Below are 17,128 nucleotides of genomic sequence, written 5' to 3'. Positions count from 1 at the left end.
CTGTTTATTCAGGGTTGGTAAAGAAGGAGATATTGGAATCATCAAGACTATTTCGGTCAATGATCCAATATCCAGATCAGGTCGAGTTCGGTGCAAACATTGGTAATTGTGCTGACAGAATCAGCTGCATAATTCTGCTCTTAGTCAGCCCCCCCGCTTATCCAGCATCCACCATCACACTTAAGCCCACCACAACACCTACTGGTATACTACTAGGTAGTACCTTACCTAGTAACGGGCTATACTGACTAGACCTGATATGACCCCCTAATTTCGCACTGGAGTGTCATGCTGGTCACTGAAGAAACCAAGCAAACCTCGAGAGATCCTACCCGCAAAGATCAACAGAATCTTTGTTGTTATTGCATTTCGCCTCATAGATCCATCATTGGCAGTATTTCTCACGCATCTCATCGGTGATCAATGCAGCAGTGTGGCCATATTGTGCCTCCATCCAACTGCTCCACTCCCAATCAATCCACTCGCCGAACTGCCATGTTATGTCTCTCTTCCACCGGAGAAGAGGTGAAATATATTGACCGAGGAGGAGGTTGCTTCCAGCGAGCATGGGCTCATCTAACCTGCGGCCAAAGACAGTACCAGCGAAATCCAGAAAAACGACACCTCTTTTCTCATCGGAGACGCAGCCGACGATCATCACATTCCTAGGACTCAGATCAGTGAGAACCACGTCCTTCTGATACGCCCAACTCTCAAAGTCAATCACCGTTTTCATGATCTGCTGGCGGGTGTCTTGTGGGTATCGTGTTGCATTAACTTGTCTCATGGATCGGCCGGGGATATACTCGATTAGAAAAAGTCGCACAGTGCGCTTCTCAGAGCCGTCACAAGGAATGTCCAGGGAGTAAGAACCGTAGAACCTCGGAATGAGGTTGCCTTGAAACCGGGCCAGCACATGGTACGCGTGCACCTCGTGAGTGTAGTGCTGGTCCACGCAGGAAAATGGGTTGACATAACCATCATCGTCGTCAAGATAAAGAGGATCGTACACCTTGGCCACGAGCTTCTGGTTTACATGTACATAATCCGAGTCAGAGCGGGTCGCCCGGACGTTAACCAAGAACACCTGGGCATTATGCTCGTCGCCGACTCTGATCAGATCAAGGATCTCCAAATCAACTGTGGAAGAGCCCAAGCTCCCCGCCAGTGGTGGGTGCCGCAAGCATCTTTCAACTGGCTTAAGAGTCATTCTTTCCTCTCTCTCTGTTTTCTCGCTGAGGCAGCACCCGAGTGTGATTGGCGTTGGGGCAGGGGTAATGTGCGATTGTATTGCGAATCGCCAACCCACGGCATACGGAACATCAGGTTTTGGGAGCCCGTCGTAAATATCCATGAGTAACACGAGGTGTCTTGTTTATGGCGGAAGTAATAAGATTTTAGAGAGGTCAAGTCAGGAACGATGATGACTGCGGAAGGGATGATTCATTAGATATCTTTGTGACCCTTGGAATGGATTGAATTGATTATAGTCGTCTCCCAGCTAATGATTGTATTTGATGAGTCAGGCTCTACGGCCCAGCAGGATACTCGGCCTGATTGTATGAGAGTTCCAATTGTAGGTACCTACCTAGGGTACGAGAACCTACCTGACCGGTCATGTCCATGCTCGGCCATGGCACCTGGCGGCTCCGACAAGTTGAATTTCAGGGCGCAACTCTCACTCGAAAGAAATGAAGAGACCATGTAATCGATGTCATTTACTAGCTACTGGGGTCTAAGTCATCTTCCACAAAAAGACAATAGAATGGTTCCACAGTATCATCAAGTAAAGTACTATTTAATGATAAACCGCTGAAATCGAGGCCCAGCCTGCACCCACGTCCGCAGAAAAGTCCGCGCCAATCCAACCCGCGTACTGACCCCGTCTCGCGAGGCGACAACCATAAGGTTCACGATGAACGTAAAATCCGACTCGATACCGATCGGGGAGTCCCCACGCAGGGGTTTTCCTTTCCCATCGGGCCAGCGGAGCACGTTGGGATCATCCATAAACCCACTCGTTCGGAAGTCACTGTGCTCTAGATCCTCGACGCACGCATAAACCAGGGACAGCGCAAACACGTCCAGTGCCTGAGGTCCATTGCGAAGCTGTTGTTTGTCTGCAGTACGGGGGGCGACGAAGGCGATGTTGGTTGTCTCGCTCCGGAGACAGAAGTAGCCGTTTGAACCTGTTGGCGGGACCACGTGAACCGGTAGGGCTTGAGAGTAGGCGATGACTCGGCCGGGCTGAGACGCGACTTTCATGTCCAACCCGTCGCAGATCGTGGTTCGCGCCGGATCGTACGGCGGGTGAGTCCCGATCCCCAGAGCATCCAGAGCCAGGGTGGGGAGGGTTGTCCACTTCGAACTCACTATTTTGAGGGATTCGTCCCAACTCGCGCTAGCACAGAGTTCAGGAGGTGGTCGGGTTGGATAGCAACCCTCCTTCCAGGCTGTGATGATGGCCAGTTCGGCAAAGTGTCGGTCGTTTTGGTCATATGTGTCGTCGGCCGGGTCTTTGAAACCAGGGTTCAGGATGCGTAGCCCATCTATGGTAGTACCGTTCGAAGCAACGGCCCAGGTGGCAAGAGACCCGGCCATGGTCCAGAGTGCGAACGATTCTGCGGCAATGGTAATACTGAGGTTCCCTTGATCGGGGATCGTGATGGGACCTCGAGCGGAGCACCAGGCCCATGAAGGGAAGACCTCTCCATTGGGCGGGAGTCGACGCTGGAGGGACCCGTTGGCGGTCATCCATAGGATAGCATGGTCGAATTCCCTTACCGGGATGCCGGACAGATGATCGGACCCATACAACGAGTTTAATACACCCAACATGGCGTACAGGATGTCCGATTCGAAGGTGAGCGACCTCTTGGTAAACGCCTTGACCTGTTGCTGGTAGTTCGATTCATCTCCCATCTTCGCAGAGTCCTGCATCAGCTCGTCTTCAACTTCAGCGTTTTCCTTTGAACAGTCATAGAACACTCCGATGTCTGTAAACATCAACTCATGAGAGGACAGCTTGGACTCTTGGTAGGTCCAACCTCGCGTGTACCATTTCGCGCGCTGTATGAATATGTGACTTGTCGGGGGCGACCTTAGAATGTGCGCCTCGCCGATCTGGGTTATCCACGGCGCTGGACGCTCTCGTTTCGAAACCCCGGGCAGCCCATAGTCGACTCCCTCGCCTGCCATGGCAACCAGAGTCACGAGGGCACAACGGTAAATATCACCCATGGCGTGGATCTGGGCCATCTTCTCGGCTTTAGAGCCCTCATCCTGCAAGATGCAGAGGCGGTCAACCCATAGATAACGGACTCCCAGTTTTGCACATGCGATTATTGCATCTTCAATGGTTTGTGGGAGAGACTGAAGCAAAGAGCCTTCCTGTTCAAGAGTCGCGATGTTATCCGCTGTTGCTTCGAGGTCGGGCCCCGAGCCGCCTCCCCAGACATAGCTCAAGGCGGCATATTGACAGCGAGGAGGAGCTCGCAAGACACATTTTTTGAGAGTATCGATCAGTCGGAATCCGGGCGGTTGTGGATCGAGGATTTCCTGTCGGCACATGTATCTCTTCTTCAAACGGCACTGTTCTAACCACCTAGAGACTTTGTCCCACTGCACTGCCGGGGGAGGGCTTCGTAGCCGAACCAACTGATCCCCAGTGGCAGTGCCAACCATCCCGGCATGGAAACGAGCAAACTGGCCGCGGCCGTACCATTTGTTTCCCTCTGAGTCTTGAGTACCTGCTCGAGCATCAGTCACGGGTTATGCTCTCCTCGGGGAAATGCCATACATACACTCATCCTTGAAGCAGACAGTCAGTGCTACATCTTCCTGCATTTTAAAATATTCTCTAAATGAGTAAATCACCACTTCGGCGATTGCATCATCGTCAAAATCGCCGATCTGCTCTGCAGCGCTGGAAAACATGCTGCAGATACTGCACCGTTTCGCCCTCTCTTGCAACCCCTTGACGGTACCCAGAGAGAGTCGCAGACAGCAGACGCCCAGCTTATTTTTTGCTTCCCGATTTGCATCCTGGCTTTTCCCCCTCGAAGATGGCTCTTCGTACATCCCACATCGCAGGATATGTCCTAGTCTCATGTGCGCGCATCCTTCGCACAGTCGGGATGTGAGATCAGGGACCCGGGAGCATCTCTCGCATTTCTCGTGGAAGCAAAAGCTACGGTGCCCATCAAGGACCTCTTTGGTTCGATCAAACCCTTTGCCCACGGGCGAGTAGTCTGTCAGGCAGTCGCATTGGGTGCATGTTTTGGGGGCTTTTTCTGCTTGGGTTGGGCGCCCTGCGGGGTTGTCGGGATGCTCTTTAGGGCTGTGGGGTTTTAGGAGTGTCATTTTGAAAGACACGCCAAATCTGGATCCTGGCTATACCAAAGAACCGTAGGATCTCGTCCAAAAGCCAGATAATCGATATCAGCACCGACTGACTGCTGTTCAGCCGCACTCGACTATCTGGTGGGCGGGGTATCAGATGTCAGCCTCGCCTGCGACGCTATTAGCGAGCTTGTGACTATATCTAGCCAAGCTAATTGGGATTAGCGGTAGTAGGTCTATCCACAGCTCTAGAATTCCTTCAATTGACTCGACCAGTTACGATACAGTCTTGTATCTTTTTACGGCATGGCTGATTAGGTAGGACATCTTGGAGAGTTCCAGAACCCATGCCTTAGGACATATCCTCTTGGGGATATAGTCAGGTCAAGTCCTATACCAAAACGCGGGTCAGCGCTTTTGGCGTAGCGGTTATAGTATCCTGATTTTGTGACATGTGACCTTCTTAATTCCCTGGCAAAGTGTTTTTTCAGTGGCTTGGGATGTTATAATTCATTGCCCTCTCAACCAGTGTCTGGGCTCAATTCACCGGTCATTGCTTCAGCTCAAGCAATAGCAAGGGTTTGTTGCAATCTGTGATGTCTGGCTGACATTCAGAGCCAACCTTTGTAACTGGCCTTTTGAGGGCATTGGATAGCAAATAAGAGAGGGTATACATATTTCTATTATCCCACCCTGATATACCTCTCATTTGTGTCCTTTCTTTTCACACACATGTACATTAAAACTATGACGCCTCTCCACTATCTCCATGGAAGCAACTCTTGGGTTACACATGCCATATACATAATTATATATCGATATATCAAGATAGTACTGTTCAATCTATCTCCGCGCGTAATCCAGTTTCACATATTATCCTTGCAGAGACCCAAGTAAGGGATCTAAACCCTTCTTCACACACCACCCCAAGCACAGCGATTACCTCCCTACCAGCAAGGCACTATGCCCTTAGACGTCACCTACATGATAGACGTGCTTTATTTCCTCAGGAGTATGTTTCTATCCCTTGGTATGAAGGACCATTACATGTACTCCCTTCTATATAGAGAACAGGAACCTCCCTTCAATCATCCGTTCATAGACTTCCTCTTTCCAACATAGACCCTATCATCTGTCTTACCCTACCTCTCCTCCTTCTCTGTCTCTCCCTTGCGCAGTCAATACACCTGTGCAACACACCATGTACCCCTCAACCCTCCTCGTCGCCATAGCTACCCTCCACGCCACGATTACTCCTTCCGTGCTAGCCAGCCCCCTCACGGACGTGATCTCGCGCATCCAGAACTCCTGTCAGCTTGAAGGGCCTGGCAGTATTGCCAACCTGACATGTAAAAATACTGTATGTTCTACTGGTCCTGTGGTTTTGGTTTTGTGGCTCTGGCTAATGGTTTGATTTACAGTGTACTGGGCAAGGGGGGGGATGGAAGGGGGGTTATTGTGATCGTGAGCAGTAAGTATTGCTTTCTGGTGACTGTAGGGTAGATGTGCTGATTCACTACGCAGGATCTGTCATTGTCTTGTTTGATGTAGGATGGTGGTGCGATATTATCGGGGTGACTGGCGTTTGATATTATGAACAATGGGCTTGCTAGAATGGTATGTCCTTGGTGGCATATATAGACTTAGAATATGGCGCCAGTCGCCATCAGCGCTATCTCTGTTCAGTGGTGGAGTATACATCGCTATCGATATAATCATTACATCTCAACATGGCTGACTTTTGCCTCCCCCTACTCAGTGGGATTTATCTTCCTAGACTCTCGCCTACATCATGAAATACCCCTTATATCCTCTTTCTCCTTGGCTACGTAATATCAAAAAATGACTCGAAACGATATAGATCAAACCCAGAAGCAACCAGGGTATCATCGTTGCTCACTCCAATCTATCCATCATGTTCTATCTCTATCCAAAGCAGACTCACTTTAAGGCAATGTGAAACACTAAAAGGCAGCCCAATAAAAACCCCAAACGCCTACCACTATACTAATCTACTCATCCACCCACTCAGTAATTGCCCACGTCCCAACATCATCCCCTACAACCAGCCGCATCGTCGTGAAGTTAATCCGCTCGTACAGATCCCGCGCAGCCCCTCGAGCTCGCTTATGCCATGGCCCAGCTCCCCCAAGTCGTGCATCTTCCCGACTTCGCCAGACACCTACTCAACATCATTAGCGAGTGATTTAATCCAACACCACCAGCCAAAACACCGAAACTAAGAAGAAACGTGAGATAAAGAAAGAAGGAGGAAAACATACAAGTCGCAAGATTCTCCTTCTTCCCATTCTTCGTCCCAAACCAATACTTCAACAACCCCCCACTCTCAACCGCCTCCTGTAACGACCACGCATCCAGCTCATGCAGCGCAACGGGGTCCGCATCCTCCCGCAAACAGGACCGGAACTCGACGACGTAGAAATCTTGCTCGTTCCAGTGATGGCCTGTCGCGCGGGCCAAGTCGCGCAGGAAGTCGAACACCTCGTCCCAGTTGAAGGACGCCGTGTATGGCGCGGTGGCGTAGTCGGGCCGTATGGGCTTCAGCAAAGTGAGTGCTAGCGCGAGTAACTGGTTTGGCGTGTCTAGTGTGTGCAGGTCGAGGAGGTGGTGCTTGTCGTTGTAGGGAGAGATGATGAGTTGCTGTTCGTCATTGTCGCTGTCTGGCGCGGTGGGTTGAGTAGTGTTGTTGGTGAACTGCAGCTGGGTGGACGCCGCTGCGTTGAACTTGAGGGCGTCGGCATCTGATGTGACTTGCGTGTGGTGATGTAGTGTTGGTTGCCTTGTAATTGTATCTTGATGCGCGACGGAGTGCGATTGGGGCTCTTCTGCCGCGAAGACGGGCTTGCCTAGTTGTGGTGCCATCTCTATCTGTCTCGGCCCTAAAAGTTGATGAACAAATGGAGCTGGTCTTTTTTTTCTTTTTTTACACCGTAAGCTACTAGATAGGACCAAAGAAAAGAAGAAAGGTCTATAGACACTATCTATATATGCTACCCAAAGAACTCTGTAGGAGATACCCTGGGCAGTGTGCAAATTCCCCCGACAAGCACGCAATTACGCGTCCAAATGACCGGGCCTTCAGTGGCGACACCGGGCCGGGGTTCAGCGTAATCCTCCCCCCGAAGGACTGCCGACGCCCCCCATCACCATGTCGGCGATGGAGATCAAGTCACTGCCATAAGATGGTCCAAATGTGGAGGAGGAAGTGACGTGCAAATTAGCCAGAACTAGGTTTTCTTTCGTGCTTGAACTGATTTCGCGATTGACTGGCTGTGTCCGGGTTCAGCACGCAATCAAGGGTTAGCCTACTTTGTTGGGTTCGGTTGTTGGACTTGAACCATGGATTGGGATATGCTTGGAAATTGCTTAATCCTGGAGTGGTGTAGATCACTGCCCGGCTATCACTCGAGGGTTTCAAGCTATTGAGTATACTGATTATAGTAGTATATAAATTGATCGATGGTATCATGCTATTCTGCGAAAGAGAGACAATAAAAAAGACAAAAGAAACCAAACGCCTTGAATGCTCAGCATAACAGATAGAAGATTATTTGGACGGCGGTGCAGGCGGCCCCATCTTGCCCTCACCAGTGTCGACCTTCTTCTTCGGAGGCAACGCCGGCACCTTGAAACCTCCACTTTCTCCCCGGTTGCCGCTATTCTGGCCGCCAACCTGCGTAAATGTGCCCGACTTGAACCACCTATCCTCCTCAGCCTTGCGCTTCCGGCTTAGTTCAGCCTGCACGTTGGGGTCGACGAGCTCAAGGCCCTGCACAGGAGTGAACGCGATCGTACTCGCCGTGCCGGAGCCGCCCAGCGAAGTGCCAATCCCAGAGGTGCGAAGGCCCCTAGCTTGTAGAACGCTAGCGGTGCCCGACGCCCCGGAGTTGAATCCGCGCAGCGACGAAGCGGTACCGCTGGCAGGGGTGGCGGTGCCCCATCCTTTGTTGGATTTGCTGAGCTTGGCGCGCGTCCGCTGGTCGATCTGGGTCGCTCGGATTCGTCCGTCGTCTTGCTGGCCCAGCATGCCCAGGCCAACTGTTCCTTCGCCGGCGCCGTATCCAACTTCTGCTTCTTCTTTGCCAAATGCGACGCGGTTCTGGGCTTTGCGGAGCTCGGTCATGGCGACGGCTTCCTTGGCTGTTCGGGCTCTGCGTCCGCCTCTCTTTCGCGACGGCTTGTCGTCCGGTGTAGGGAGGGCCTTGGCGTTGGCGTTTGGAGGGGGCTCTGTCAATTTTTCGAGGCGCTGAAAGCACTGTTGCTTCAAGTCCTCTCCCAAGGTGCCTTCTGGGCTGTAGTTCGACACGTCCGCCCGGGTGGCGAGTACCATCTTGGCTGAAACGATGCGAATAGCCTGTCGCTTCAGGTCGTCCGGAATGTCTTGTATCATGGGCGAGTTGTAGAGAAAACCCTTAGTTCGGATGCCGATGTTCGCGAATCCAAGACCTTCCGTCCTTTTTGAACCTTGCGCGGCCAGGTTGCACGCAGGGATCTTGGCGAGCTCGCGCAGCCCACCCGTCTGGTTGAGGAACTGAGCGGCTGTCTCGGGACCGATCAAGGCCGCCAGATTGGGCGCAATCTGACTCATGCGCGACTGGATGCTTTCCGTAAGGGCCGTCCGCTCCCGGTCGAGCTTCAGGATCCGTTCGCATGTATCGAGCACCAGCTTCAGCTCGGACTCGGTCATCTCGCGCCCTCGCGTTGTAGTCCCCTCCACGGTGACCACCATCAAGGACGGGCCGTCCAGCACTGACTTGAGAGGCACGCCCACCATGTTGTCGGATGAGGACGACAGGGCCTTGATATCGTTCAGCGGGCCATTTTTGAGAATCGCAACCGTCTTGGCGTAGTCGATCGGGTTCGTGACTAGAGTTTCGAGCTCTGGGAATCTGATCGAGTAGTGATCGCGAAGCACTTTGTGTAGCCGTGTTAATTCGTCTCCAGTCGATACGGCGACGTCGAACTCGTTCCTCTCTGCCGGCGCAGCCTGCTGCTGCTGCTGCTGCTGGTATTGCTCCTCTTCGTCCACATGCTCTTCCAGACCCTGTCCCTCTCCCTCCTGCAAATCCTCCTCGTCGTCTTCAAAATCTCTCAACAGTTCTTCGGCGGTAGACATTTTGGACCACAGCAAGATGCGCCCAGTGGATGACTTTTGCGATGTGAAGTGGGAGAGACCAAATTGGAGAATTTTGGAGATGGATCAGTCGTCAGGAATCTGCTTAGTCATTATTCACTAACCAGGCTGGGCTAGGGCGGTGAGAGCTGGTTCGGGTGGCGCGATCTGCCAACAGCGCAGCCTGTCCGAACTTTTGGCAATGCGAACACCAGACGTCAGTTCGACCAACACAACCCAGACCAACTCTGGCTTGGGAATCTCATTCCGGGCTTTCGTTTTAAGCTTATCATACAGCCTGCCATTGTGAATTTGTTCTCAATGAGAGTTCGATTTTCACACGTTTAATCCATCACAGATTCCTCACACCAGGCCGCGGCGCCGATAACTACAACCCCAGTGTACCGACCACTCGATAACACCCACACCATGGAGGCAACACGCGGCCCCCCGAGGGTCAAGAACAAGGCCGCAGCACCGATCCAGATCTCCGCGGAGCAGCTGCTCCGGGAGGCCGTGGACCGGCAAGAGCCCGCGCTGGAGGCGCCGACACAGCGATTTGCGGACCTGGAAGAACTGCACGAGTACCAGGGGCGGAAGAGAAAGGACTTCGAGGACTATGTGCGGCGCAATCGGATCAACCTGAACAACTGGATGCGCTACGCGGCGTGGGAACTGGAGCAGAAGGAATTCCGCCGCGCCCGCTCCATCTTCGAGCGCGCGCTGGACGTCAACCCGACGTCGGTGATTTTATGGATTCGGTATATCGAGTCGGAGATGCGAAACCGTAATATCAACCATGCGAGGAATTTGCTCGACCGTGCGGTGACGATTTTGCCGAGAGTTGATAAGCTCTGGTATAAGTATGTTTACATGGAGGAGACGCTGGGGAATATTCCCGGGACACGCCAGGTGTTTGAGCGGTGGATGTCGTGGGAGCCGGATGAGGGCGCCTGGAGCGCGTACATCAAGCTTGAGAAGCGGTACAGCGAGTTCGAGCGCGCGCGGAGCATCTTCCAGCGGTTTACGATTGTCCATCCCGAGCCGAGGAACTGGATCAAATGGGCCCGATTTGAGGAGGAGAACGGGACGAGTGACTTGGTCCGGGAGGTGTACGGCGCGGCGATCGAGACGCTGGGAGAGGACTTTATGGATGAGAAGCTTTTTATCTCGTACGCCAAGTTCGAGGCCAAGCTGAAGGAGTATGAGCGTGCGCGCGCGATCTACAAATACGCCCTGGACCGACTCCCGCGGTCCAAGGCCATCACACTGCACAAGGCGTACACGACGTTCGAGAAGCAGTTCGGCGACCGGGAAGGCGTGGAGGACGTCATTCTCAACAAGCGCCGCGTGCAGTACGAGGAGCAGCTCAAGGAGAGCCCGCGGAACTACGACATCTGGTTCGACTTTGCCCGGTTAGAGGAGACGTCGGGTGACCCCGAGAAAGTCCGGGAGGTCTACGAGCGCGCGATCGCGCAGGTTCCGCCGTCGCAGGAGAAACGCCACTGGCGACGGTACATCTACCTCTGGGTGTTCTACGCCATCTGGGAAGAGCTGGAAGCCAAGGACAGCGACCGGGCACGCCAGATCTACAACGAGTGCCTGAAGCTCATCCCGCACAAGAAGTTCACGTTCGCCAAGATCTGGCTGCTGAAGGCGCAGTTCGAGATCCGGCAGATGGAGCTGGCGGCGGCGCGGAAGACGCTAGGCCAGGCGATCGGGATGTGTCCCAAGGACAAGCTGTTCCGGGGCTACATCGAGCTGGAGCGGCAGCTGTTTGAGTTCCTGCGGTGCCGGACGCTGTACGAGAAGCAGATCGAGTGGAACGCGTCTAACAGCCAGTCGTGGATCCAGTACGCGGAGCTGGAGCGGGGGCTGGATGATACTGACCGGGCCCGCGGGATCTTCGAGCTGGCGATCGAGCAGCCGAGTCTGGATATGCCGGAGCTGGTGTGGAAGGCTTACATTGACTTTGAGGAGTACGAAGGGGAGTACGACCAGGTGCGATCGCTCTACGAGCGTCTGCTGCAGAAGACGGACCACGTCAAGGTGTGGATCAACTACGCGCGGTTCGAGATCAACGTGCCGGACGAGGAGGAAGAGGAAGAAGAGGAGGAGGAAGAGCGGCCGGTCAGCGAAGACGCCAAGCGTCGTGCGCGGAGCGTGTTCGAGCGGGCGCACCGGGTATTCAAGGAGAAGGAGCTCAAGGAAGAGGTTAGTCCATTACTTCCCTGTTGTTGTATCATGTGGCTTTTGCTAACGGTCAATAGCGCGTCGAACTGCTCAACGCATGGCGGTCGTTCGAGCACGCGCACGGATCGCCGGAGGAGATCGAACAGATCGAGAAGCAGATGCCGCGTCGGGTCAAGAAGCGTCGCAAGCTGGACGACGACCGGTACGAGGAGTACATGGACTATGTCTTCCCAGCGGACGACAAGTCGGCGGCCAATCTGTCGAAGTTGTTGCAGACGGCGCACAAGTGGAAGCAGCAGCAGTAGATACATCTATTTTTCTTGTCATGAATATAATAGTCTATCGTATGAGTACTATTTGACTATGTGGTCGGTGAACGGATATAGATATCAGATATATTACAATATATTAACCTGTATTATGTAGTCTCTTGTGGAGGAATTGATAGATGTATATTTTTCGCCCTCTATCCCAGACACATCCATGCTCGATGGCGTTCACTCGTCTCGACGCGTCTTCCCATTGGTTGTGGGGTGTTTGTGATAGAGTCCGACTGAGACCATAAGATTCTATAATATATGTTCGTGAATCAGAATCATATGGAACCACTCGCTACGAAAGGTATCATGACACTTTGACCTTTGAACCTGATCCTCACGCCGGAATCAATCCGAATCTCCTGGATATACTCTTCCAAACAAACCTATAAGAATACTTCAGCTCAAGATATGACGTTAGAATACAGAATGGTAACATACAGTAATGATCACCTGCGTCTCCATCCCATCACATCACAGAACAACAAACATCGTTCCCTCAACGGTCAATAATCATGGAGCTGTTCCTGAAAAGACCCACCCATCCATCCCAGAATTTGGGGATTTTCCTCTGGATCGACATTCCCACGTCCATCCTTTGCCTTTCTTTTCCCCTTTCTTCCTTCTCTCTCGTCTATTCTTTTGACATCGGGTGGTTCTTGGGGACGAAGGAGTGGGGCGGAGTTGGAAAACCTGATGGCTTTTTCTCTCTTACCCCTGAAACTGTATTGTAATTACATCCACACAGTACCCAATATGAACAGGACCAAACACCTTGATAGAGAGAGCGCAGTATAGGAAGAGAATAACATCAACATCAAGGTAGATCCCTTGCAGGGAGCAAACCTCCCTTTCACGTAAGGACACGAAACCAAAATAAACACATCAACCTCAACATCAACATCAACATCAACAAGGGAATCTCCCCATGGAAAACAGACCCCCTCTTTTTTTTCTCCGGCTCATTCTTCCTAGTGTCAGACCAGGGGAGACTAACCCACTAGCCTGAGGTTTCTCTCTCTCTCTCTCTCTCTCTCTCGTTCTCCATTCTCATCTTTCGTTCTCATTCTCCTCTTCTCTTCTTCTCTTCTCTCTCTCTCTCTCTCTCTCTCTCCACTTCATCCTCAAACGTGCTGGACACTCCGTGCGCTGTCAAGTCCTCCCCTCTTGTCTTTCGTTTCCCCCCACATACCCATTCCCATTCCTTCATCATCTTCTTCAATTCCCCGAGTCTAACGTAATTAGACCAAGAAAAGAGAAGTTTCTGTGAGTTTACCCGAGCAAAATCCACCCTACATGGTCCAAGCTGCCCTCCGTCGTTTCATCTGCCACTATACCCTCATTTCTCACTGCTTCTCCTGCCTCTCCTGATTCACCCTGACTCTTTTCCTTTTCTTTCTTCTTCCCTTCCTCTTTCTTTCGATTCTTCTCGAATCCACACGAGGTTCATTTTCTCTCTCCCTCTGTCACGTTCTTGCCGATTTGACATCGTGCTTCCTGTCGTTCATCACATTCCTTTGTTGATCTGGATTGCTCAGTTCCTGACTCGAGTCAAGCTCTAACACTGCTCCAGACTGCCATTCTTTTGTAACATTCGACCTGATTCAATCGTTTTGGTTTTGGTTTTTGATTATTACTTTTTTTTTTTCCACTTTCAACCAATCTCTACCGCCTTGTTCGAGTTGAACATTCCTCGTGCACTCAACGCCCCGCGCCATTGACCACCCTGTCTTCCCATCCTTCCTGCGCCCTGTCACCCTCAACCTCGTCCCTCGACCATGAGATAGTGCTCTGGCAGTCATCTTGCTTTCCTCGCCGCCCTTCCGCCCGCTTTCTGGCCCCTGGCGGCTGGTTCCCCCTATCTGTCTTCGGCTGGTATCCTTGAAGCACTTCCTTGTCTTCTTCCCCCCTTCCCCCCTTTCGATATGCTTGTCCCCAAACCCCCGGTGGAATTAAAGGACCATTGTTCCATCGTTCACGACAATACGCTCTACACCTACTCCGCCAAGGGCTTCGCCTCCATCCCCCTCGAACGCAATGGCACCTGGACCAAGCTGCAAATGGGAGAGCCCGTCTCCAATGCCGCCTGTATCAAGGCCCCCGTCGACGGCGACTCCGACCATCAGGCCCTCTACGTAGTCGGTGGCTCCACCCCCGAGGACGACCCATCCGGCCTGCAACGTTATTCCTTCCAGGACAAGAAATGGCGATCCATTCAATCCGCCCGCACCAACATGGCCAACCGCACCCATCACCGTGTTGTCTCCCTCGAAGCATCCCACTCCATTCTCGTCTACGGCGGTCACCAGGACGACTCCTCCGTCGGATCCTCCGATACCTTCGTTATCCAAACCACCGCCCCGTACGGCGTCTTGGCTTACACCTCCCAGGGCGCCCCTCCGTCTGTCTCCCCCGTGCTCGTCCCCTGGAACGACCGCCAAGCCGCCCTGATCGGTGGGGACACCACCCCGAAAGGCGTCCATCTCTTCGAACCCAAGGGCGGCTGGCACAAATCGCCCGTCACCCTCGCCGACGAACTCCCCGACCACGCCGAGTGTCTCCTCATGCGTGGAGCGGATGGGAGCAAGGTCCTCGAGGTCTTTGACTTGAGTGTCGCCCCTAACACCGTCACCAGTCTGGCCCTAGCCCTTCCGGGCGGTCGACCGGGACGGCCCGCCAAAAAGGTCGGAGAACCCGCCAAGAAGGACCGGCGGGACGAATCCCTGAAGTTCCCCGCCTACGACGACGAACTCGCCTCCTCTACCTCGCGGGAGCAGTACTCCGTGGCTCAGGGCGACCACGGTCTGGTGGTCTTCTCCAGCGGCGGCGGCTCCGAATCCCTGTCCATCTTCAACCAAACCGCCAACGGCTGGCTCAATGCCACTCGGCTCTTTTACGGCGACCAGTCCGAGCAGCAGATTCTTCACACGATGACCTCCGATTCGCCGTCGGCAACGGCCACCCAGTCGAGTGAACCGTCGGAGAGCGGCGCGGCCAGCGGCAACGGGGACGGCGGCAGCGATGTCGGGACGATCATCGGCGCCACGTTGGGCAGCATCCTGGGCGTCGCAGCCATCCTCCTGATCATCCTCTTCTTGCTGAAGCGCAAGAAGGATAGCCGGAAGCGAGCGGCCCAGGACCAAGGGGGTGCCGGCGACAAGGACCGCCTCAGCTTCCAAGACCAGGGGGTGGAGCCCCTGACCCGGTCGGCCTACCCCATGGCGCACAGCCCCGCTCCCGTGGGCGCCTCATCGGTCGATTCCCTCGCCATCTTCTCCGGCAACGTCGGTGACGAAAAATCACCGCGCCCCGCCGGGGGTCGCCCCTCGATGCAGCAGAACCGCCAACCACCCATGAAGTCGAGCCCGTTGGCAGCCATGGCCACGGCCCCGCCCGCCCAGGAGAAATCGCGCGGTCCCGCCCGCGGCGGCCAACCGGGCGATCGGAGGACTGACGAGGGCTGGGCCCGGTACTTCCAGGACAACGACACCGCCAGTCTCGTGGACACGCAGCCGACGCAGGCGCCCAAGCCCATGAACCCCGCCAGCGCAGACAACCGACAGAGCACATGGCCCACGGCCTCGCTCACGCCGTTGAATTTCGGATTCCTCGAAGGACCCAAGCCGTTGGGCCGCGTGCCCACCGGCAGTCCCACCACCGAACACCCGTCCGGGAACCACATCGCCATCCCTGAGAGCCAGTCGGCTCGCATCTCGAGCGCAGACTCGATCAGCCTTGCCTCCGACGACTACGACCAGGATCGCGACTCCCACTGGCCACAGCAGCGCAGCTGGCTTGCCCGCCCGGCGAGCAGCACATACACCGCCAGTGTGTACAACCCGAGCAGCAGCAACCTTCCCTCTACGGCACCGTCTGTGAACGACTATCGTCGGCACGACAGCGTGCGTGCGAGTACCAACACACGGGGTTCTAGCGTCGTTATCCCGGATACACTTGAGCCACTCCCGACGCGAAAACAGAACACTGATATGAGCTGGCTGAACCTGCATGCCGAGCGATAACCTTGACTCTCTTGCCCTCGCGGTAGAGACGTACACTAGCCACAAAAAGGCGACACTCGATACCGATTGTACATCGCTCCTTACAACTCGGGTCATACCCACCCACTATCAACAAACTGAACGAACGGCAAAAAAAGTTTTCTTCCTCCACGACGGATGTACAGCTAGCTGCATTTTCTGTTTCCCCATGTATCTTTCCCCATCACCTCTACCAGTAGAACGTTGAAGCGTTCTCTTCTATTCGTTCCTTGTGCTTTTTTTATGTATTTGATTCGGTCCGGTTATTACATTCCTTCAGCCAGCGACATATATCCTCTCCGCTGCATTTCTCCGCGCATACACACATACATGCATGCATGCATATCATACTCATACTCATACCGTACATTATTCCCCTATTTGTCTGTCTTGTCTCATCTTGTTTTGTTCTGTGTCATCTATCTGGGGGGTTTGGGCGCACATGGTGTTTGCGCGTTTCAATGGGCTGGTCTTGTAAATAGATTCTTTGGTGCTTTTTTTTTTCTTTCTTTTTTTAACTTTTGTTAAGGGGGAGGGTGGGATTGTGAACAGTAGGGTGGTGGTGGTGGTGGTGGTGGTGGTAGTTGGTAGGTAGTCTTGCTTGCTTACTCCATTTACTACTTGGTTCCTATCTACCTGCCTATTCATCTATCTCACTATCCATCCAACTCAGAAATAGCATGCATAATGCTCAATAATCCATTTCGGATCTCTCATACTTCCCTTCCACCGTCTCTTTCCTGCATCTTTTAAGCTCATCTTGTTATAAGGAAGATCCGAAATGCGTTAGGAAATTAGTGTAGGTACAGGGTATTTATTATATATAGATATATAGATACTGAGTATATGATATGGGGATTCTTATAGTGAAGAGAGTGGGACTCCTATAGCAGATCATGTAGTGGAGTTACTACGTAGCTAGTATACGATACGATATTACCCTACTTACCCTACTATCCACCGTGCTGTATCTATGATAAGAGGAGATACGCAATTGATAAATCAGCAGAACCCTGGTCATGTGGAAAGAGTGCACGATTTTCAAAAAACATACATACACAACGCGATTGTGCAATGTATCTTTCTTTCTTTCGGAGGATGTT

The 17,128-nt window shown here is 53.1% G+C and overlaps 6 protein-coding genes across 6 annotated transcripts; 2 read left to right on the top strand and 4 right to left on the bottom strand.

The window, feature by feature from the left end:
* Positions 1-31: 31 nt before the first annotated feature.
* Positions 32-1,354, bottom strand: BDW47DRAFT_130470 (uncharacterized protein; the record flags this gene model as incomplete). The annotated part of the gene is made up of 1 exon (XM_024817110.1): positions 32-1,354. One exon carries the CDS (start codon positions 1,352-1,354, stop codon positions 386-388), a length of 969 nt encoding a protein of 322 aa, XP_024674006.1. The 3' UTR covers positions 32-385.
* A 440-nt stretch (positions 1,355-1,794) lies between these two features.
* Positions 1,795-4,362, bottom strand: BDW47DRAFT_130469 (HET domain-containing protein; the record flags this gene model as incomplete). The annotated part of the gene is made up of 2 exons (XM_024817109.1): positions 1,795-3,749; positions 3,804-4,362. The coding sequence occupies 2 exons, from the start codon at positions 4,360-4,362 to the stop codon at positions 1,795-1,797; spliced, it is 2,514 nt and encodes an 837-aa protein (XP_024674005.1).
* A 1,991-nt stretch (positions 4,363-6,353) lies between these two features.
* BDW47DRAFT_123941 (uncharacterized protein) lies at positions 6,354-7,224 on the bottom strand (the record flags this gene model as incomplete). Its single annotated transcript, XM_024816151.1, has 2 exons — positions 6,354-6,523; positions 6,624-7,224. The coding sequence occupies 2 exons, from the start codon at positions 7,222-7,224 to the stop codon at positions 6,354-6,356; spliced, it is 771 nt and encodes a 256-aa protein (XP_024674004.1).
* Positions 7,225-7,829: 605 nt separating this feature from the next.
* BDW47DRAFT_102063 (U4/U6-U5 snRNP complex subunit PRP31) lies at positions 7,830-9,501 on the bottom strand. The gene has a single exon (XM_024811778.1). It carries the CDS (start codon positions 9,476-9,478, stop codon positions 7,910-7,912), a length of 1,569 nt encoding a protein of 522 aa, XP_024674003.1. The 5' UTR covers positions 9,479-9,501; the 3' UTR covers positions 7,830-7,909.
* Positions 9,502-9,705: 204 nt separating this feature from the next.
* On the top strand, positions 9,706-12,016 carry clf1 (putative cell cycle control protein (Cwf4)). Its single transcript, XM_024811777.1, has 2 exons — positions 9,706-11,689; positions 11,746-12,016. Exons 1-2 carry the CDS (start codon positions 9,905-9,907, stop codon positions 11,971-11,973), a joined length of 2,013 nt encoding a protein of 670 aa, XP_024674002.1. The 5' UTR covers positions 9,706-9,904; the 3' UTR covers positions 11,974-12,016.
* Positions 12,017-13,452: 1,436 nt separating this feature from the next.
* On the top strand, positions 13,453-16,138 carry BDW47DRAFT_4911 (uncharacterized protein). The gene has a single exon (XM_024819161.1). The coding sequence runs from the start codon at positions 13,911-13,913 to the stop codon at positions 16,005-16,007; it is 2,097 nt and encodes a 698-aa protein (XP_024674001.1). The 5' UTR covers positions 13,453-13,910; the 3' UTR covers positions 16,008-16,138.
* The last annotated feature ends 990 nt before the right edge of the window (positions 16,139-17,128 follow it).

Source organism: Aspergillus candidus, assembly GCF_002847045.1.
Source record: "Aspergillus candidus strain CBS 102.13 unplaced genomic scaffold BDW47scaffold_10, whole genome shotgun sequence".
Taxonomy (NCBI): domain Eukaryota; kingdom Fungi; phylum Ascomycota; class Eurotiomycetes; order Eurotiales; family Aspergillaceae; genus Aspergillus; species Aspergillus candidus.
This window is presented reverse-complemented; position numbering and strand designations above follow the sequence as displayed.